Source organism: Canis lupus, chromosome 3 (genome assembly GCF_048164855.1).
Source record: "Canis lupus baileyi chromosome 3, mCanLup2.hap1, whole genome shotgun sequence".
Classification (NCBI taxonomy): Eukaryota; Metazoa; Chordata; class Mammalia; order Carnivora; family Canidae; genus Canis; species Canis lupus.
In genome coordinates this window covers 20,652,886-20,675,107 of record NC_132840.1, presented here as the reverse complement: position 1 = coordinate 20,675,107, position 22,222 = coordinate 20,652,886, and the positions used below count along the sequence as shown (strand labels likewise).

Sequence of the window (22,222 nt, the reverse complement as noted above, 5' to 3'; positions counted from 1 at the left end):
TCGGGTGGATGTGGGGGACAGGGTCAGAGCTGTGCAGATTTCAGAACATGGGCCTGGGCTTGGTCTGCGCCCTCTACCTTCCTGGGCTGCTGCCCGGCTCCACCTGATGCCCAGGTACCCAGAGCCCTCCTGGGGGGCCTGGAAAACCTTCTGGAAGAGGGAGGCGGTTTCAACATGCAGTTGAGCAAGAAAGGCCTTTCCCAGGTGCCTGATCTGAGTCTCTGCCCTGGGGAACCCCCCCCCCATGTGTCCCCTCCTCCCTTCACCAAGGGTACACATTCTTACCTTCCTCCCTGAGCTCCTCCAGATGCCCCTGCTCCTGGAGTCTCACGGTCACTTTGGACCATAGCTACTTGTCTAGCCCCCATCTCCTCCCAGGTCACCCCTTCCTCCGGAGTGGGGAGCTCTTTCCCCTCTGACTTGCTTCCAGTCAGTGTTTGTTGAATGACTGTCCGACAGAATGACCGAGAACATACTCAGATTCCAGGTACGTGGGAACAGGGTACTGAATAGCATGCCCTGGAGCCCATAGAGTGACATTACACAGAGAAGGGGCCTTGGCAGGTGCAGTGAAGGTCAGGAGCTAGAGATGAGGTCATGCTGGGGGGTGGCATGTGAAGATGGAGCCTGGAGCATCCAGGAGCTGCATGAGGCAGGAGGGATGACCTGCCTGGAGCCTTGGAGGGAGGGTGGCCCTGCCGACACCTTGGTGCAGGCTTCCAACGCCCAGAACCATGAGAAAATAAACTTCTGTTTTAAGCCCCCCAAGTTTGTGGCCGTTGGTTACAGCAGCCTCGGGAGACTCCCATGTGGAGGAAGCCACGACCTTTCTCTCTTCTGGAGTCTGTGTCCATCCTGCTATCGTGCATTCACTCATTTCTTCACTCAGTACCTCCTATCCTGGGCAGACTGCAGGGGGATGCAGGTTTGGGGATGACACACCCAGGCCTGACAGGTGCTCCCCTGTGGAGCACGATGGTGACACCCTCCTGGGATTCGATGTAAGGACTCAGATACACGCCTGGCCCCAGCTGCAGGGCCAGGCTCCCGGCACTGCTCACTTGGTGGGAACGTAAATGCCACCCAAGTCGTGGTCCAGCTGCGTGCTCCTGGGCCACAATCCCAGGTCCCTTTTCCTGTCTGTGCCAATAGGCTGGCCATCTAGCAGGCCTAGCGCTTACTGAGGACGCTCCATGCGAAGCCTGCAAAGGCATAAACAATCCTCTGGTGACACAGGGGATTGAGACCGTTGGAAACCACACGGAGAAAAGGCCCTCAGCGCTGATATGGTGTCTGCCAGATAAGGACTGATGGGGTGAGGCCCTGGCACTGCAGATGTTTAATTAGAGCCTCAGTCCTCAAGAGGAGGTCCCTGGACGAGCTCTGTCGGCATCACCAGGGACCTGGTCAGAAATGCAGATTCTCAGACCCAGGGAGTCAGAAATGCTGCGTTGTGACGCGCCTTCAAGGGGACTCGAAGCTGGGTGCCGGGCATAAGCAGGTTCCCATTTGAATACAAGGTGTGACGTTCACGGACGGGCCTGCATTTTCAGAATGCAGTTTCCTGTACTCCACCATCACAGCCCACAGATCAGGTCGGAGGAAAGTTTGGTCCCAACCAGCAACACCTGCCTCTCCGGAGCTCTAGCTTGTGAGTAACGTGCAATCTGGGCTAAGACTGTACACCCCAAGTACAATGAATTAGAATCTGCCTTTTAGGGACGCCTGGGTGGCTCAGCGGTTTAGCGCTGCCTTCAGCCCAGGGTGTGATCCCGGGGTCCCGGGATGGAGTCCCACATCAGGTTCCCTGCATGGAGCCTGCTTCTCCCTCTGCCTGTGTCTCTGTCTCTCATGAATAAATAGATAAAATCTTACAAAAAAAAAAAAAAAAGAATCTGCCTTTTAACAAGACCCCAGGTGTTTCGTGTATACATTTGTTTCAGAGGCTTCTTGACGCAGCACCTGCCAACTGCCCAGGACTTTGCACAGAGTCTACAGTGGCCCCGCAGCCCACTGCGAGCTGCAGGGTGGGGGCATGGACCCCTTTGCAGATGCGGAACTAGGCTCAGAGAGATCACACACTGTGAGCAAGTGCAGACGCTGAGCTCTAAGCTCTCTTCCTCGACTGGGGGCCTGGAAGGGGACCCCCCGCGCCCAGGCCAGTGGGTGAGATGAGGTGCAGGCCTGCCCCTTGAGCTCTCCCAGCTGGGCTCCCTCTGACCCTCAGGCGGCCAGGCAAGCCCCGCCTCCTGGGAGGGGCCTTCACCAGGGCGGGGGAGGGGAGGGAGTCTTAAGACCCCTCCTCAGGCTGGGAGTCTCAGAAGCTCCAAGTTCTTGGGACGGATGGTTTCAGCCTTTTGTCCTTGTCCCCCTAGGTGTGGGGACGTGACCCCAGCCCATGCTTTCTAAGGCTCTCTTAATTCCTGATTCGTTTCCCACCCGCTGGCAGAGCTAGAATCTTCCTTCTTCCACTGGTGGGACCCAAGAAATGCAGCTGCACCACCTCGAGTGAGCCTGAGCCCTGTCCCTGATGGCTGAGGACAGTCTCACCCTGGAGTCTGGGTTTGGGGGTAAGGGTGATGTGCTGGGATGGGCAGGGGGAGTGGAGGCTGGGAGAGCAGTTGGGGGGGGCAGGGGCGGCCTCAGGCTTTCGTGGGAGGGCCCAAGTGAGGATGACTGGTGGGAGGTTGAGGGCAGAAGGGGTAAGACCCAAGGCGGGGAGGGGGGCCCAGCCCAGGAACAGGTAACCTAAGGGGGCAACGCGAGGTCGACCGTGGCGTAGGGACATTCGGGGAGCAAGACACGTCACAGCCTGGAAGGCAGGGCGAAGACTGCCCCTCTTGCCACCCCGCTGCTGCTTCTAGCCCCGGAGGGACCCGCGCGCGGCAGCCCAGGCCTCCGGGAGAAGCCAGTCCCTGCGGCCGCCAGCCCCACTCTGTCCTCACTGGGCGCCGTCTTCATCCTCCTGAAATCTGCACTGGGGGCTGGCCTCCTCAACTTCCCCTGGGCCTTCTACAAGGCGGGTGGGGTGGTCCCCGCCTTCCTGGTCGAGCTGGTAAGCCCCTGTGGAGTATCTGGGGGGGGGGTGTCTCTCGGGGTGGGATCTCTGGCATCGCTTCTGTGGAGCTGCCTGTTGTGGAAACTGACACCTTTGAGACTTGCTTTGGGGCCCCCTCGACTGCTCTGGGGAGAGGATCATCCTGCCGCGGCCCTGGACAGAGAGCCCCCCCCCCCCCAGCTGCTGAGGGCGGGGAGGTCGAGGCTGAGCGGAAGCCCTGTACTCACAGGCACCTGCATCAGGTGAATCTGCCCGTTGGCCGGGAAGGCGCCACCCCGGAGCTGCCCACCTGGCCAGTTGACTTCTTTCACCAGCTGGTTGCAGCCCCATGATGAAAGTCGAACCCTGTGTACAGTCAGATCAGGTGTAAGCCGCTGTGACACCCTCACACCCACACTCAGCAGGCTCAGCCCTCTGGCGCCGCCCCAACATCCTGCCTGAAGTCCAGGCCTGAGCGCCCGTCAGGGAGGCGCAGCTGCATCTTACTTGAAATCCTTTCCCCCAAGCTGATGGCGACTGCTGAGTTTGGTGGTCAGCCCTTCCACAGCCGGCTGCTAAGGGCCATGGGGCCTTCCTGTCCTCCTGGAAACGGCTCCCTCCAACCCCGTGTAGTGTCCGGTGTAACCGTGCCACCCGCCCCCAGGGTTGGCCTGTTCTGATGTTGGGTGGCTACGACCACGCAGCCTCTGTCCTCCAGGAAGCTTGTTCTAATGAGGAAATCAGATAAGATACAAGAAGTCAAATAAGATAGTCTCAGGGAGTGGCGGTGCTGAAAGGGTCATGTCATGGAGGGGTGGGATGTCTCAGCACACGGAGCGGTCAGAGAAGGCTTCCCTGCGGAGGTGGCCTTGAGCTGAGCCCCAGCAGAAATGAAGAACTTGTCCAGGTGCATGTGAAGGGAAAGGTAGCTGTGTTGGCATGTGTGGAGCCAAAAGGCCCCCCCTTCAGAACAACAAGAAAGAAGCCTGATCTCCAGTCACAGTTAATGAGGAAGCAGGTGGTCAGGCACAGGTGTGGCCATTGCCAGGGCAGTGGGGAGGGCTGTGAGGCCGGGACGTGGAGTCCCACCCTTTATGCTACGTGCAGTCTCCTTGGGCTCCTTGCTGAAATGTGGTTGTTGATTGAGCAGGTCTGGGTGGGCCTGAGGTCATGCATTTCTGAGGAGCTCCCAGGTGATGGGGCTGCTGCCTGCGTGGCTTGCAGGTTGGTCTAAAGGTTCCTGCCCTGAGCAGATGGAAGGCCAAACATGAATAAACTTACACTGCCAACAAGGAAAGGAATGAGGCTGGGGACCGACACCCCATTCCCTGCCCCCCAGACAACAACCTCCCCCACTTCTCTTGGCCAGTGAGCCCACCTAGCCCTTTATTAGCATTTAAACACCACACCGCTGGGAGGTCATGGTGTGAGGTTGTGAGTCTCTCTGATGATCCCACTAGTGCTGGCGCTTTCATGAAATTTCAATGCACTTTGACCCTCTCTGGAGCCTCAGATGCAGGCCTGGGTAGGCCTGGGCTCAGGGTAAGGGCTCTGCTGTCCTGCCGCTCGGGGTCATTCCTGTGGGCTGCCCTGTCCTACATGGATGGATCGTGGCGTTGGCAGACAGGTATTCATGGGCAGAGGCTTTGTCTGACCCCACCACCCCCTCCTTTCGTCCACAATTCCTCCTGAGTGCCTGCCATGTACTGGGCGTCTTCCTGGGGCTAAAAGATAATGCAGGACAGACACCATCCCAGCCCTCATGGAGCTTGGAGTCTGGGGGTAGAGAGGCCTGAGAACCTCATGATACGTAGACACTTGTAAGTACCTGTGTCCTCAGGCCACTGGACCACAGGACCACAAACAGAGCATTTAAAACCACTGAAGTCCCTTCTCAGGGTCCCAGAGACCAGAAGTCTTGACCTGGCATGGGCAGAGCCATGCTCTGTCTGGAGGCTCGAGGGGAGGATCCTTCCTGCCTCTTCCAGCTCCAGGTGGGCCCAGGTGTCCCTTGGCATGTGGTCACATCTCTCCAATCTCTGCCCCACTGTCCTACGACCTTCTCTTCGAAGAGACACTCGGCAGTGGATTTCAGGCCCACTTGGCCTATCCAGAAGGACCTTGTCTCAAGATGCTTAATTACACCTGCAAAGACTCCTTTTTTATTAAATTACATCCACATTATTTACATCTGCAGAGACTGTAGCCGCCAAGTCACAACTGGTTATGGACAGAAGTGTGCCCAAGAAAGGCATGGCTCTGTGGGAGCCCGAAGCGGAGGGCTTAGCTCATCTCGGGGGGCCGTGCATCAGGAGACCTTGTGGAGCAGGTGTCCTCGGAGAGGAGGGGGAAGGGTGGGAGTGGCCCAGGTGAGGGGGGAGTTGCTGGAGGCAGAGAGGGGCCCAGGCACAGGGACGGCCTGGATGAAGATGTTCCTTCTGATTCTGGCACTTCAAGTTCCTCTTGGGGGTAATACTGCTCGTCCAGTGGCATAAACTGTGTCTGAAGACAGACATTCCAGCTTCCTCAGGCCTCTTGGCCGTGTCCCCCAACTCCTGCATGGCTCTGCTTCATGGGAATGTGGAGACCGATTCCAGCTTAGGGACAACATCGCCAGGGGAGGGTGTTGTGGTCCGACCGCTGTGAGAAGCGGCCGGGTGAACTCTTAGAGGTAGACCTGCACCTACTCTCTGATCCAGCAATTCTCCTCCTAGGTGTGTGTCCAGGAGGATGAAACATACATCTTCCGTGTGACTTGTTCTAGAAAGTTCACTTCCTTCCCAAGATGTGTGTCATCAGGGGACTGGATAAACCAAGTGTGGTTCTCTCCAGGTGATGGGCTAGCACTCCGCGAAAATAGGGATAAAATCCTGGTGCCCCCAGTATGGTTGGGCCTCACAAACGTTACTGTGGGTGGAAGCAGCCAGGTGTGAAGATCAGTCAATGGTTTCTTCTGGGGTCAGGACAGGAGCAGAATGATAGTGGGAAGGGGCAGAAAAAGGCTTCAGCATATGGCAGTGTGTGCTGTCTCGATGGGTGTGGGTTGTGCGCACACATTTGTCGTACCCCTCCCGGTGATATGTATTCTTAACCCGAAACCCATGGGATTTCAGGAGAGGAATTTAGACTCTGGGTTTCTGATGCCTCATTTGCCGAGTGGGGCAGGGTGGTATGAATGAGCCCCAGATGCACAGCCATACAGCCCTAGAGGCCTGGATGGTTGCTTGCTCTGTAGCTCTGGTCTCAGGGCAGAGGAAGGCCTGGTGGCCCATTGGGGAGAGGCCCCTGGGCTGCAGGCAGAAGTGGTATCAAAGGTGTAAGGGGCAGCTGGCGCGGGTGCTGAGTGCGGGGTGTGCCCTGGCCCCACGGTCCCGCTCCCCAGGTCTCCTTGGTCTTCCTCATCAGCGGGCTGGTCATCCTAGGCTACGCCGCCTCCATCAGCGGCCAGGCCACCTACCAGGGTGTGGTTGGAGGGCTGTGCGGCCCCACCGTCGGGAAGCTGTGTGAGGCCTGCTTCATCGTCAACCTGCTGATGATCTCCGTGGCCTTCCTCAGGGTGATTGGCGACCAGCTGGAGAAGCGTACGTACTGGTGCTGGGGTGGGGCTAGGGGAAATAGGGGAAATCCCCAGGGGCTTCTGGTTAACCAGCGGGGTGTGGGTACTGGGCAGGGCCCTGGGGGGGAGCCACCCCAAGCTCCTCATGTTGTGGCAGAGGGAGATCCGGAGTAGTAATTATGGGCACCCCGAGGGTCACAAAGGGAGCAGGGCTGTGCTGGGCGTCTAGTGGCAACGACCCAGTGTACAGGCGGGGAAGCCAAGCCAGCTGCAAAGAAGCCTGATGGAGAGAGAGCCAGTAACAGCTTGAATCTGTGGGCCTCCAGGACTGAGCCCAGGCCCCCCTGGCTTCTTGGCCCACATCGAGCTCCGCGTTAGCTGCATGCCACCCTCCCTCCCGAATACTTTGATACACTCTGTTTTCCTTTTTTATTCCACTCAACATCTGTGCTAATTTTTGCTGCAATTCCTTCCTTGGCTCCTGTGATGTTTGGACTTGTGTGGTTCAGTTTCCAGATCCTTGGGAGTTTTCTGAATCCCCTTTGGTCTCTGCCTTTGTTGTGCCACAGTCAGAGAAGACCCTGCACGTGGTTTCAGACTTGGGCTGGGCCCCAATGTGGTCCGTCCTGGTGGGCGCGCCGTGCACTCTTACGGCACGTGCATTCTGCAGTTGGGTGGTGTGTTCGAGAGCTCTGCTCCAGCTCCAGGTGGTCCTCCATAGCCTTGCTGGGGGTTTTTTTGTTGTTGTTGTTTTCAAATCAAGTTATTCAGGGCACGTGGGTGGCTCAGGTTGGATGAGCGTTATGATCCTGGAGTCATGGGATCAAGCCCCACATCCAGCTCCCTCCTCGGTAGGAAGCCTGCTCCTCCCTCTGCTCCTCCCACTTGCTCATGTTCTCTCTCTCTCTCTCTCTAATTGGAATAACTAGATCTGTCTCTATCAGTTCCTGAAAGAGGGGTGTTAAAATCAGCTGTGATTGTAGATTTGTCTATTTGCCCATTTAAAGATTTTATTTATTATTTAGAGGGAGTGTGAGCAGGGGGAGAGGCAGAGAGAGAACGAGAGAGAGAATCTCAAGCTCAGATGCGGGGCTCCATCTCATGATCCTGAGACTGTGACCCGAGCCAAAATCAAGACTCAGACGTTTAGCAGACGGAGCCTCCCAGATGACACCCCCTATTAGCCCTTTTAATTCTGTCCATTTTTGCCTCTTAGTGTTTGAAGCTCAGTTATCAGGCTCATGCTCATGAGTTGTCCCTATATCATCATGAAATATCCCTTTTTGTCTCTGGTAGTACTTTGCTGTCAAATCGACCTTCTCAGCTATGAATTCTAGCCACCCCAGCCTCCTTAAGATGAGTATTTTCTGGCTTTTTCTCTCTTCCGGGCTCTTTCGCTGTTCCTGCAAACAGCATGTGATTGGGTCTTGGGTTTGTTTGTTTTTTCTATCATCTTGATGGTTTCTGGTTTTCATTGGAGTGTTTAGATTTTTAATTGGAAAGCAGTTATGTATATGCTTGGATTTCGGTCTCTCCACTTGGCTGTTCTGGTCTGCCACTTGAACCAAAAATGAGAAGGCCCCGGTGCTGGGATGTTGAAACGCAAGGCTTCCATGTCTTGGGCAGTACTCTTCCCCCAGAAAGCACAGAGGTTGGTAAATCTGAACCTCTCAGTGCGTAAATGGGCACAAAAGCACCCTGCCTGCCAGTGGCAAGTAGAGTCACGTCAGATTTTACCTCTGGTCGTCTGGGGTGGTGCTGGGTTGAAAAGGATTCAGAGGCTGCACTCAGGCTCAGGAGTAGGGCAGCTGGACAGATTAGAGCAATGATGAGGATACAAGCCATCCTGGCCCTGCGTAGATGGACTGGGGTGGACAGAGCATTGCTTGTGTGTTGGTGGTTAGGTCTTTGGGACTGTGTCTCTCTGTAGGCAAGCCCAGGCTTCTTGGGAGGAGGGCTGAATAGAGTTTGGGGTTGTCGCTGCATGCACTGAGCACAAATGATGATAAGTGACAGGTGCTGAAAGACCTCGAGGAATGCTCTAGAAAATGAGGGCTCAAGAGGAGCTGCTGGAGCCCAGGTGTCAGAGCTGGGTTCCTGACTGAGGAGTTCCAGATGCATGAGCGGAGCTTACACCCCTTCCCAGGCCATGTGGCTTCTGGGTGCCTGCGTTGCCTGGGCATCTGTGGCCCAGAACACCTGCTTCGCTGTCCTGCCCGGAACTGGGTGCCTGTTGGAGGGACCTCAAGCTAGGACTCTCCCCTTGCAGTGGTTCAGTAGAAAAAAAGCTGTTCTGAGAAGCCATTCATTTCTTTGCATCTTTGCATGGCTGGCTTTATTGAGCATCTGGTGAAGCTCAAAGAAGGGTTAGAGTCCCCCTGAGCGAGCAGCCCCACGTGGCCTTGAACCACCCCTAGCTCCCAGCCCCAGCAGCAGGGCTATAGGGAGCTCGGTGCCCCACCCAGCGTCAGCCCATTTTGCCATCCACACCCTCCTCCCCCACTACTGCTCTCCCACCCCGCCCCAAACGGCAGGATAAAGAAATGGTCTCAGGTTCGTGGGTATCGCCTCCACTGAGAGGTGGGTGGAAGCCGGGGGTGAGGTGGGGGGAGTCTGTGTCCCCTCTGCCTTGAATCAGGGGGGGCTCCAAGACCCCTCGGCCCAGTAGAGTCTGGCCCATGTGATGCGGTGCCAGGTTCAGGCCTCGCCTTTAAGAGGACACGCAGTTTGTACCGGGATTTTCAGGAGCTTCCCCTGCCACAGCCCAGCCTGCTGGGTGCAGAGTCCCCGAGATTGCAGGGAGGGCACAGTGGATCCCAGGCGGCCCCACCAGGCACCCAGTGTGGAGCCATCGAGGATCCTCCAGCCGAGGCATCTGGTCAGCCAAGTACCCCCAGGTGACCCCTAGCCGACACTTTGCGGAGCAGACCTGGGCAGCTCGTCCCTGCCCTCCTCCTCCAGTCCAGGGCATGTGAACACGTGGTTGCTCAGTGTCCCACCACCGGCACCGAAAGGCCTCTCCAGGCCCCCACCCCACACGCCCATCCGGCTCTGGAGCAAACCAGAGGCATCTCCTACGAAAACACCAGGGCCTCTTATTTGTCTTTCATTTGTTGCTGACTTGCCCCCTTGGCTGACTTGGTGCCCACGGCCAACCCCGCACGGGCCCAGAGCAGGGAACCCGGGGCTGAGCCCGAGCGCAGGCGGGGGCGTGCAGGGCCCTCAGCGGGTGCTGCCCTCCCGCCCTCCCGCCCTCCACCGCCAGTGAGTGACTTCCTGCTGCCCAGCGCCCCGCCGGCCCCGCCGCCCTGGTACGCCGACCAGCGCTTCACCCTGACCCTGCTCTCCGCGCTGGTCATCCTGCCCCTGTCGGCCCCGCGGGAGATCGGGGTCCAGAAATACACGAGGTACGTCGGGCTCTGCAGCTGCTCCGGGGCAGGGTGCTGGCTCCGGCCGGGTCCCCCTCGGCCGGTCTTCTCTCCGCTTGGGATCAGGGAAGCTGCCGGCATCGGTCCTCCCACTTGGACAAGAGAAAAAAAGTTGGAAAATGATACAAGTAACATGTAGACGTGATGGAAAACAGATAAACCCTCCCCGTATTGACGTGACCTGCTGCTGGCGCTTTGTTCTTTAATTATTACAGGCTTCTTACGCACACTCGGGCACAGACACCAAACACACATGCACTTTTTTTCATTTTACGATCTGAGGCTCCATGTGTACTTTTGAAAAGATAAAGTCTGGGACAAGTATCCGTCAGGGTTTGCCACCTGCCTTTCCTGTTGTGTGTGACCATAGACCTTTCACTTGGGAGCCAGAACAGAGGAGCAGCACGCAGGAGACCCGAGTCCCCTTGGCGTGTCCAGCCCTCGCCCGGCTCCCCTGTCCTATCAGCTGGGTGGGGGCGCTCCCCGCTGGGGCCTGGCCAAGCCCAAGGCATCCTGACTGCGATGCCAAATCTGAGCAGGCTTTTGTTGGCAAAACGGGGGTACCTGGAGCCATCACACCTCACAGGTGTTGGCCTGGTCAGGAATTTGGTTCATCTGACCTCTGGGCCAGAGGAGTGCCCTGCCTGAAGCTGTCTTCCCACTGTCCCCATTGCACAGACATGGAAATTGAGGCTCAGCAGTGAGAATGCTGCCCAACAGCTGGGCACAGCTGGTACTCAGACCCCACTCTGGGTGGCGCCCTGGGCTCTACCTGGCAGGGCTGGTGTCCCCTTGCATTTGTGGCCACACCACGGAGGCCCCTAACGCTGCACACCGTCTGTTAGCATCCTAGGCACCCTGGCCGCCTGCTACCTGGCTCTGGTCATCGTGGTGCAGTACTACCTCGGGCCCCAGGGCCTCGTTCACGAGACCCGACCTGCACTGAGGTGAGTTGGAGGGGGTGGCTTTTCACAGCTCCCAGGGGCGCTGCAGGGGGATCCTTGGAGGAGGGACACTCGCCTCCCCGTGGTTTGCACAGAGTCCGGGCACCTCCCTGTGAAATCCTTCATGTCTCTGATGCCACAGAGCCCCATGGAGTCCCCTGTCCTTCTTCAGGATGGACTCAGCTGTTACTAGTAAGGGCCAGGGACAGACGAGGGACACACAGGCACTAAATGTCACAGCAGTCTGGAGCTCCTAGGCTGTTGCAGACCTGTCCCCGCACAGCATGGAGGCAGCAGAGCCGGCCAGCAAGGCATAGGTGCCTGGGCAGAGGGAGCAGGAATGTGTGGAGGCTGGTGTGGCCTGATCAGCCCAAGCGAGGCCAAGACTGGGGGTGGGTGGGGGTATCCTCTAGGGACGCCGCACATGGTGAGGACTTCGGTTTGGCTGGGAAGCTGCTGCAGGATTTTGAGCAAAGTAGGGCTTGAAATCACATCTGCTCATGGCAGGGCCAGTGCCACAGGCCTGTGACCAGTATGGTCACTGGGGCCTTGTCCCCAGAAGGACCCTGTACTTGGTGTAACGTTCTGCTGCTGCTATCCTGAAGTTCTCCGTTGAATAAGTGAGGGGATTGGGGGTGAAGTATGTCCATTTTGCACCAGGCTCCACAAATTATGTGACCCCTCCTGGCTAACTGATCAGAAGTAGAACATCAGAAAGAGAAGAGACCAGGGTAACTGAGCTTTGGGCTTGAACACTGGGAAGGGTGGCCGTGCTCTTCTTGGGATGAAGACAGGAGCAGGTGGCTGGGGGAGGAAGTCACGTGGGGACGTGGTAGGCTGGAGGCAGCTCCGAGGCCTCTGGTGAAGACGTCAGGTGGCCAGTTGGACCTGTTGTCTGGAGGTCAGAGGGGGCTCCAGACTGGAGAGAGACATGTGGTTGGTGTCAGCCCAGAGGTGGCACCTCAGGCTGCCAGGCTGGGTAAGAACCGCCCCTGAGCCGGTGCCCAGCCCGGCCCCAGGAGGTCAGGGGCAGGGGGGCAGAGCCTGTGGAAGGAGAGCGTGAAGGTGAAGCAGGGGGCTGGGTGTGTCACAACAAATGACCCCAAACTGGGTGGCTGAGAAGAGCAGAAGTTGCTCCCCAGTTGAGTCTGGAAGCCCAGAGACAGGGTGTGGTGGGGCCATGCTCCCTCTAGCTCCTAGGGGAGGCTCCTTCCTGCCGCTTCCAGCTTCTGGTGACCCCACCATCTATGGCGCCCCTTGGCACGTGGGCGCATCCCTCCAGTCTCTGCCTCTGTCCTTATAGAGACTTCTTCCCTTGTCGTTTCTTCTCTCTGTAGGGATACCAGTCGTTGGATTAACACGCACCCCACTCCAGTGTGATCTCACCTTAACCAATTAAATCTACAAAGACTATTTCCAAATAAGCCTTTTTTTTTTTAAAGGTTCTATTTATTTGAGAGAGAGAAAGAGAGCCCATGAGTAGTGGCGAGAGGGAGAGGCAGACTTCCCGATGAGCCAAGAGCCCAATGCGGGGTCGATCCCAGGACCCCAGGATCATGACCTAAGCTGAAAGCAGACACTTCACTGACTGAGCCACCCAGGAGCCCCCTCTAAAAGAAGTCTTTGTCCCAAGGTTCCCAGGGGATATAAGTTTGGGGGGATATTATTCAACCCAGGATAGAAGAGGATAGAAGGTAGGAATCAGAAGTCAGTGAACAAAATTTCAAGAAGGCTGGCTGCAGTGATTGCTGCCAAATGCTGCTGCTGGGGTCACGTGGGGCTGAGCCCCAGCCTTAGGTTTAGCTATGGAGGCTGCTGCTGATGTGACAACCTCATCAGGGCAGGACAAGGAGATGAGGGCCCAGGAGGATGGGGCCCAAGGCAGAGGGAGGGAGGAAGGGAAGAGAAGAATGGGCCAGAGCTGACCAGGGATCAAGGCACAGCATTTAACATGTGTCCTCCTCCTGGTAATGAAGAACCGGTCTCGTGGTCGGGCTGTTGCACTTTCCTGGTATTGCTGAAAACTCCTCTTTAAGTTGAGACTGTTTTGAGTTGCACTCGTTGTGATAAACATCCATTCTTGTCTTTTTGCAGACCCTCCTCCTGGACCTCTGTATTTAGTGTCTTCCCCACCATCTGCTTTGGGTTCCAGGTAATCTCAGCAGGGGCCTGTGGAGGAGGAGATGCGGCACGCTGTGGTGGTGATGCCCCGCTCCCTGGGGAGAGTGTGGCCCCCTGTCAGGGAGGAAGCTTAAAGACTTGCCGTAGGACGAAATGGGCCATCTCCTGGGGACGGTGCATGTGGGTTGGCATCTGGGCTTGGTGAGGAGTGAGCTGCCATTGAACCCAGGAACCCAGCACCAACAGTACATTTGTTGGGTGTGGGGTACAGGGTGGGGATCCAGAGTTTGTTCTGTCCTCTGCAAAATTCTCAGAGGACTGTCGCATGACCAGAGACCTAGAACACCTTTATGCAGGTGGGTCCTGCCCCAGGCGCCTTGCGGGGGAGAGATACTGCCTCAGGAGGCCTGCAGGCCAGGAGGGCTGGCAGGCGTCCGGGTGGCTGTGTGGCGGGCCCCACGGGGCACAACATCCAGGGTCTCTGAGCGAGCGTCACGGAGTGAGGATGGGCTGTGTGTGTGGAGTCCAGCGGGGGGCCTTCTGAGGTAGCCCTGCAGGGGGCAGATTCAGAGGTGGCCTTTCCCCAAACACCGATGCCAAAGAAGAACTTTGAGGAGCCTGGGGGAGGTGGGCGGGTGAAGGGGGGGCAGGCAGCTGGCAGGGAGAGGGTCCCGGGGGGAGGGAGAGCGACATGGGGCAAGCCAGGCACCCACATGGTGCAGGAGGGGTGCGGTGGCGGGCTGGGGCCCTGCTCCCTGCCTCTGGTCCTGGTTGGGGTCTTCCAGTCTTTTCGCAGCTGGCAGCTGACTCCATTCATTGTTTATTTTAGGAAAGCTTTGCCTCCCTCCTAAAAACAGCCACCTCCCCAGCACACCACCACCAAAACCATCCCAAAGTAAAATCTAGTTTGCAGGGGCATGTGGTCCAGGCCCGACAGCAGGGCCTCCTGGCCTGACATTTCTCTTCCCTTCTGTGCCAACCAGCTCCTGTTTCTCTTCTTCATCTTGCATTTTCTTTGAGAATCGTGTTTGGAAAAAAAAAGAAAAAAAACATCCTGGAACATTTCCATTTATCTTCCTTATAAATCACTTGATAGATCGCTTCTGGGGCTTAGCAAGCCGCTTACAGGAGTTTCTCACATTTTTTCTAGCACACCCAATATTTTGAAAGATCTGAAGCGATGATTTTGCTGTCAGCGGTTTGTCTGGATGTGGTTTGCCTCCCTCCCTCCCGTGCCCCGGCACCATATGGTGTGGCAGGCTCGCGCTGCGGGGGCGGCTTTCCAGATGCTTACGAGGGGTGCCCCCCTCACCTTTGCCTCGGCTTCCTCAACCGCCTCTCCTAGCAACCGGGGCCTGGGCTGTGGTTTCCAGGGACACGGGAGGCAGCGATGGGAGCTGGGAGAGGATGTGACTTGCAGGCTGGGGGTGCGGGTGGAGATGGGGCTGGGGCCCAGGCAGGGCTGCCAGGATCCGATGCCGGGAGCTTCTGGAACCTGGGGGTGGGGGGTAGGGCAGCTGTAGGTGAGGGTGGTTAGGAGGTAGGTGAGGGGGCGGCGAGGCAGAGGGGCAGGGGGACGGGGGGAGGTCACCTGTTGTCCTCAGGAGCTCTGGCCTGGTCAGATGGCTCCCCTCCCCCTACACTTAGCAGGGCTCCGCGTCCAGCCTGTGCGGGGTCCCGAGGGCCGGGGAGGTGCAAGGTGGGCTGCGGGCCCTGCGCCCAGCCTCCTGGCCACACTCGAGACTCCCCTGCTGCTGTGATTTCTAAACAGCTTGGTTGAGCTGTAACTCACGTAGCAGTTCACTCCTCTGCAGAGTACGCCTCAGAGGTCCTCAGTACGGTCACAGTTGTGTGGCCCTCCCCACAGTCCGTTCTCGGACACTTCCATCGCCCCAGGAGGACCCCTTGCCTGCTCCAGTCCGTCCCCGGGCCCCGGCCACCACACCTGTCTCTCTCCAGATCTGTCTGTCCTGGACATTTCATGTTAATGGAACCCTATAGCGTGCGGTCCCTCGTGACCGGCTTCTGTCCCTTGGCGTGTTTTTGAGGTTCATCCGTGTCGTAGCCTGTAGCCTGCTGTGGCTGCGGAATGCTCCGCTGCATGGATAGAGCACAGCCTGTGTATCCGTTCCTCGGTGGGTGGCTGTGTGGCCACTTTCCACCCAACCCCATCCCAGATGCTGTCCCAGGGGGCAGCCCCGCCCTCGGTAGTGTTCCTGGCATCCAGTGGGTGGACGAGGCCCACTGAATCGTAGGACTCCGCTCGATATCCTACAATAGTACTGGGGCAGGACTGGGGCAGGACTGGGGCAGGACTGCCCCAGACGTCGGTGGTGCTGCCGACGAGATCCCTGGTCCTGGCGCGCTTCGCTTGTAACTTGAACTTCCCGTCCACGGAAGTACGTTTTCTCGTCTTGCCCAGCGTTACAGCTGTGAGGCTCTCCCGTGTGCAGGCATGTGGTCGGGTCCGCCCTTCTTCGGTGCTGTGTAATATTCCACGTGTGACCCTCTGCCGATCTCCTTACACCTTCTACGGTTGGCGGATGTTTGGGTGGTCTTCTGAGCTTTGGGGCGCTGGACGTTTTAGGTTGCTACAGGTATTTCTCGCGCCAGCCCCAGTCCCACTGAGCTCCACCCCTGCCTTCCAGTGTCACGAAGCTGCCGTGTCCATCTACCGCAGCATGCGCAACCAGAGCCTCTCGCACTGGGCCCTGGTCTCCGTGCTGTCCCTGCTGGCCTGCTGCCTCATCTACTCGCTGACAGGTAAGGCCCCGCCGGGGCGCTGCGGAGCTGGGTAGGGAGTGCAGGGGACCCCGACTAACGTGTGCTCATAGGGTGCTTCCCGTGTGCTCAGCGGTGTGGGAGCTCTCACCCACTGAATCCTTACCCTGTAGGGAAGGTCCCCGTTTCCTAGATGAGGTGACTAAGCTCAGAGGGCTTCCACGGCTTCTCCAGGGTCTCCTGACTAGATGTGCAGAGCTGAGACCCAAACCCTGGCCCGGCTGGCCCCGATGGCCCTGCTCTTACACGGTGCCCCCTGTCCCCTGCTGTCAGCAGGGTGATGGTGGTCATCACGGCGTCACATCTGGGTCACTTCACAAAACGGTCTTGTGGATTTGACAAGTTTGGGTGCTTGCAAACCTCTACCAGAGGCAGAAGGGTCTTCAAAGGTGACCGAGCGTGTCTCCGAGACGGCTGTGACGTGCTCAAGATCACACAGCATGCCCCGGTCTCAGGCTGACTCTGGCTGGCCGCTTCCCTCCAGCCCAGGGGCCCTTTCTTCCACCCAGCTTTGGGAGCTGTGACCTGGGAAGCCCTTGGGCTGCCGCCAACGTCTCAGGCTCCTTGGACTCTCGTGATCACCTGAGAAACTAGCTGGATAACCTTTCCCCGGCAGGGGAGGTCAGGTCCATCTGTGGCCTCTGGGCGGGAGGGCCATGACCTGGTGATTGAGAGTCCCCTCCGGGGCCAGCAGGTTCATGGAAAGGGCCTGAAGAGAAACTGAAATGAGGCGCGGCTCTCGGCCAGGGATGAACAGTACCGTGACAGGGCAGGTGCCCAGGGTGCCGAGGGGCTTGGGTTGTGGAGCCAGGGCCTGGTGCCCTGATCCTGCCGTCACTCGCTGTGTGATTCCAGCAACCGTTGACACCCTTGGTCAGGAAAGTGGGTGCCTTGCCAGGTGTGGGGTGGACGGGGCACGGAAGCAGTCGTGATAATTGCCAGAGCGCCGGGTGCTTCCGTGAGCGGGCCTCTCACACCAGCACTGGGAGCAGAAAAAGGGATGAGCCGTGGTTCGGCCAGCAGGCGTTCTGAGTCCAAAGCGCAGAGTATCCGCTGGCCGAGGATAGGAAAGCCTCCGCAACTCGGAGAATCGTTCTAGAACCCCTGTTGGCTCCCAGGAGGGCCTTCAGGGTGCTAGGAGCTGGGTGCGGTCAGTGTGCCGTACCGGAGCAGGTGGGGATGTGACATTAAAAAAAAGAAGTACTTTTTGCACGTGGTGGACACACAATGTTACGTTAGCCTCAGGCGTACGACACAGCGCTGGGGCCCCTGTGCGAGGCAGTGCCCACGGCAGGTGTGGCTGCCGTCCGTGTCCGTGCCGCGCTAGCAGTGTCACTGACCATGTGACCTGTGCCGTGCTCTCCGTCTCGTCTCTGCCACCGGCCTGGCGTCTTCCTAATCCTCTCTCTGGGCTTCCACCCTCTCGGCCCCCCAGGGGTTTATGGCTTCCTGACCTTTGGGACAGAAGTTTCTGCCGACATCCTGATGTCTTACCCAGGCAACGACGTGGTCGTCATCGTGGCCCGGGCTCTCTTCGGGGTCTCCATTGTGACTGTCTACCCCATTGCGCTCTTCCTGGGGAGGTGAGGCCCAGCCCTCTGGGGCTCTGCTTGCCGCCGGGCACAAGGCTCCACTGAGGCTCAGGGCCCGCCAGGCACCTCGCGGGCTCGTGTGTTGGGGGGATCCCCGTAGAGGAGAATGCAGAGGGGGGACTGAGACGGTTTGCCCAGAGCGGCCCAGAGAGTGAGGGTCGGGACCGGAGCCCGGCTCCCCAGCCCTCCCAGAACCGCACCCCGCGTGGCCCTCTCTGTGACGGCCTGCTGCACACCGAGCCGCAGGAGGGTTGGTGTGGTCCTTGGGGGACCGGAGCCCTGCTGGGCGTACAGGGCAATCGGAGGGGCTGCGGGGCACCCAAGGCGGGGCTGGAGCTGCCTGCGCTGGTGTGGCCCCCAGGTCGGTGATGCAGGATTTCTGGAGGAGGAGCTGCTGCCGGGCACGTGGGCCCAGGACCCTGGTGGAGCCCTCGGGGCCGTGGGTGCGGGGGCTGCTGACCGTGCTGTGGGTCGCGGTGACGCTGGCCATGGCCCTGTTCCTGCCCGACCTCAGCGAGATCATCGGCATCATCGGGGGCATCAGCTCCTTCTTCATCTTCATCTTCCCAGGTGAGGCACCTGCTCCGCTCTGTGGGGCCCCCCTGTCCTGGAGCTCGGGGGCCTGGAGGCCGTGGGAGCCCCACAGAGGTAGGATGGCTCCCGGTCCCGGCCACTGCGCCAGACCCGGGCTGGGGACCGCACACACCCGAGGTTAAACATCGCGCTGGCCGTCCGGGGCCGTCCGGGGCCGTCCGGGGCCGAGCCTGCTGGGAGTGCTGTCGTCATCCCCTCCTGCCCGGGAGACGCCGAGGCCCGAGGCCCCGCCGCACGGCACGGCCGAGTCGGCTCCACACGCCCACTCTCGCCTTGCTGCCGCTCACCGTGGGATTTCCTCTTATTTTTTAAAAAAAATGTTGCCAGTTACACGGAGTTCACATGGTTCGAAGGTGCCCCGTGAGCATCTTTTTCTTACCTTGTTCCCTGACCTGGGAGGCAAACGTGGTTTCCACGATGGGTGGTTTCTGACAAACCTTCCCGGTGTGAGTGCAAGTTGAGTCCAGGTGGCCTGAGGGTTATCGCGGCCTGGGAAGCCCGGGAAGGGCCTCCCGGGGAAGCAGACGTGCGTAGCGCCTGCTGGTGCTCAGGGCACGACCGCGGCTCCCTCTGCCCCCGGGAAGCGCGTTCCGATGCGAGGGCCGTGGACACGTGGCCGCCTCCCTTGGCCTCCGGTTGCTCCGGGTCTGCTGGCTTCGGCCCTGCTTATTTGGAGTCCGAGACTCCAGTCGGTGGGCTTCGGTGCCCCTGGCCTGGATGCTACCTTGCAGCCCTAGCTGCTGTCCATGCTGGGAAGGGCCGGCCAGGAAGGGTTCAAGGAGGAAGGTGCCATGGAAGCTTTAGGCGGAACTGTTTGGCTTCAAATCCCAGGAGAATTATTAGCCAGAAAGAAAAAACATCCGCAGCTGCCTGCTGCCGAAGGCATCCCAGGTGTCCAGCCCCAAGTCTGGCCCTTGAGGTGTCATCCCAGAGACCCTGGCATCTGAAGACCGGCTCAGAGGGGCCAAGATATGAGGGGGTTGCCGAGCCAGGACCCCACAGCTGGCTTGCTGTGCCTGGGGGGCCGCTTTGGGCAAAGGCCTGGCTGGCCTCCCGGGTCCCTGGGGATGGCTGGATGCTGACTGGGTGCTCATGGGGCTCTCTGGAGTGCGTGGTTGCTCTGGTTTTGACCATGAAGAGCTGCCGTGGTGTCTCCTCTGCAGGGCTGTGCCTCATCTGTGCCGTCGGCGTCGAGCCCATAGCACCACGAGTCAAGTGAGTGTCCCCAGGCAAGGGTGGCAGCATGGGTGGGCACTTAATGGGCTCAGGGCACACAGAATGAGCACGTGGCAGGGACCATGGAGACCCCGTTGTCCTGCCGATGAGAAAACTGCTGACCATGGGACACGGCCTCATCCACGCGGTGAGAGGGAGTCCAGCAGGAATGGAACCCCGGCCTGTGACCTGGGGCCTGCGTGCTGTCCGTCTAAGCACGGCTCTCCCTGCTGCTCAGAGGGGAATAGTCCATGCTGGGAGCTGTATGTGGGTTTAGGGTCTTCCTGGGCCCTGGAGGTCCTCGGCCACACATCTTTCCCCATCCTGCACTCAGACCCAGGCAGGATGGGGCGCAGGCTGGTCCTGTTAATGGAACCCTGCGTTCTGGAGGCCACGTGGCCAGTAGGGTCACGCATCCCCTTTGCAAGGCAGCAGGTCCTGGCCAGTCACCTCCTCAGTGGCAGCCTTCACTCCCCTCCCTGCCATACAGGATGGCCATCCTGCAGGTGAGGGGACAGGGAGTTACCCACGGATAGGCTTCATCACCCTCTGGGTGGAGAAGGGCCTTCTGGATGTCTCTGAACCGGACAAGGGCTTTTGCCCACAACAATCTTTGAGGTCCTGCCGCTTCTGTTTTGTGCCTTGATCCAAGCTCACAACAGTTCTTACTGGTGGGCTTTGAAGATATTTTTAATGCTGGTGCCGCTGCAGGGCCTTGTGATCCCTCAGCGCTGCTCCAGGAGCCTGCAGGCCCCAGGCACACGGACCACCCTCTCCCTGCTTCCGACACGGGGGCGTTCACAACTCTGCTTCACTAGACAGTCTGTCCGTGACAGCGGGTCCCGTGGCCTTTGTTAATGGGGCCAGAAATGTCTCTGGCAGCCCTGCCATTTGTGGGAATCTCGTCTCCCATCTGTGCAGTGTGGGCTGGTACGTCATGAGGCTCACAGATGCCCATGTCCTCAGTGGCCGCCAGGGCCGACCGCCTCTGCCTCCCTTACCCCGGAGCCCCAAACACTGTCCCGATCGTGGGTGACTTTGGGTTTTCTCCTCCTTCCTCATTTTCAGCGGGGCTTCATTCCCCTCCCCTTGCTCCCAGAGGGAAAGGAGTGGAAAGGTGTCTCTCCCTGCCATTTCTTTGGCTTTAATGAAATGCTAGGGAGGAACGAAGTCCTCAATTAACAGTTGCAGTGTGAGGTTTTAATTATCCCAGTTGCCTTCGGAACCCATCCCTACAGGTGAGGGAGAATAATATGGGTTTTTCTCCAAATTGGTGACTCTGCTGGCTTCATGGGATACGCCTTCTGCACGTGCTTGGCTTGGCTGCGCAGGAGTCCCGAGAAGAGCGTGTTGATGTGTATATGTTAACTGGCAGGTGCTGCCTGGAGGTGTGGGGAGTGGTTTCCGTGCTCGTGGGCACCTTCATCTTCGGGCAGAGCACGGTGGCCGCGGCCCTGGAACTCTTCTGAGTGGGAGGGGGTCGGCCCGGCCTCCACGCTGTCCTGGTACGGCTGCCTGCGTCCCCCGGTGAGACCTGTGTCCCTTCCATCATAAAGATGCTGCAGAAACAGATACCTTCTGCCTTCTGAGGCTGCTCATTGGGGCGTCTTCGGGTTCAGAGGGTTTCGGGTGCAGTGCTCAGGAGGCTATGTTGGCGTCCTGGGGCTGCCCTAACAAAAGGCCACACGCCGTGGGGCGGGGGGTGGTGGTGGCTTCAATCAGCAGAAATTGATCCTCCCACGGTCAGGAGGCCTGGGTCCCAGATTGAGGTGTGGGCAGGGCCTCGCTCCCTCGCTCCCTCTCCCTCGGAAGGCTCTCGGGGAGGGCCCTCCTGCCTCTTCCAGCCACCACTGTTGCTGGTGTTCTTGGCATTTCCTGGCCCCTGGATGCATCCCTCCTGCTTCTGCTTCCCTCCCCACGTGCCTGTGTGCCCTGTGCATCCGTCCAGATTTCCCTCTTCTCCTGAAGACACCAGTCATTGGATTAGGGCCACCTTGGTCCAGTGTGTGACATCCTCTTACCTTAGGGACCACAGAGATCCTGTTTCCTAATGAGTCACAACCACAGATTCTAGGTATTGGGACTTCACCTTAATATTTTCAGGGGATACAATTCATAACAGAAGTAGTGGCTGAGGCCCAGGGAGCCCTGTTTTGGCCCCCACTCTGCTGAGAGTACCCCAAGGAGACACCCCTCCCCCGACTTCCCTTCTGGCTGGACCTGCAGGGCCTGGGAGCCCAGTGGACCGTTGGCTCTGTTGTTCCCTCCTGACTGCACCCTAATCCTGGGGTGAGGAGTCTCACCTGCAGCCCAGGGCGAGGGGACCAGGGATCTGCCCAGGGGCCAGGGCGTAGGGAAAAGGAGCCTGGTGGGAGGAGGTGGGGGAGAGGCGGCCAGGGACCCTGCTGCTCCTGCATCACTGTGCGCATTGGCCACTGACCCTGCACTGGGACATCTCGGATGGTGCTGGATTCGGGCCACTCTTCCTCCGCCGTGGGACGTCTGCGGAAGCCGGTGGTGCCACAGCCAGGAGGGGCCCACGTGGGCGGACATGGTAGGCGGGGGGCCGGGCCCTGTGTTGTTGTGTAATGTGTGCCTGACCACTTGAGGCTAGTGGTGTTACGACTGGGTTTTATTGTTTTTTCCAGCCTGTCCACTTGTACTAATTTTTCTTGAGCTATAATTCACCTACCGTAAAGTTCACCCTTGCAAACTGTGCAGTTCGTGGGTGTTAGTGCACGCACAGAATCATTCCACCGTTGCCAACATCTGACTGCGGTGTGTTTGTCATCCCCAGAGAGGCCCACTCCCATTCACAGTCACTGCCCGGCCCCGGGGACCACGAGTCTGCTGCCTCTATGGATCTGTCCCTTCCAGACGCTCCATGCAAAGCGACTCCTGCAACACACAACCTTCGGGTCTGGCTCCTTTGACTTAGCCTGTTTTCCACTTGG

General features: G+C 58.8%; 1 protein-coding gene across 1 annotated transcript; it reads left to right on the top strand.

Moving 5' to 3' along the window:
* Window positions 1–2,336: 2,336 nt before the first annotated feature.
* Window positions 2,337–21,793, top strand: SLC38A8 (solute carrier family 38 member 8). The gene is made up of 11 exons (XM_072811465.1): window positions 2,337–2,570; window positions 2,865–3,055; window positions 6,420–6,618; window positions 9,859–10,000; window positions 10,867–10,968; window positions 13,060–13,117; window positions 15,735–15,849; window positions 17,303–17,450; window positions 17,821–18,029; window positions 19,217–19,268; window positions 20,644–21,793. Exons 1-11 carry the CDS (start codon window positions 2,531–2,533, stop codon window positions 20,735–20,737), a joined length of 1,350 nt encoding a protein of 449 aa, XP_072667566.1. The 5' UTR covers window positions 2,337–2,530; the 3' UTR covers window positions 20,738–21,793.
* The last annotated feature ends 429 nt before the right edge of the window (window positions 21,794–22,222 follow it).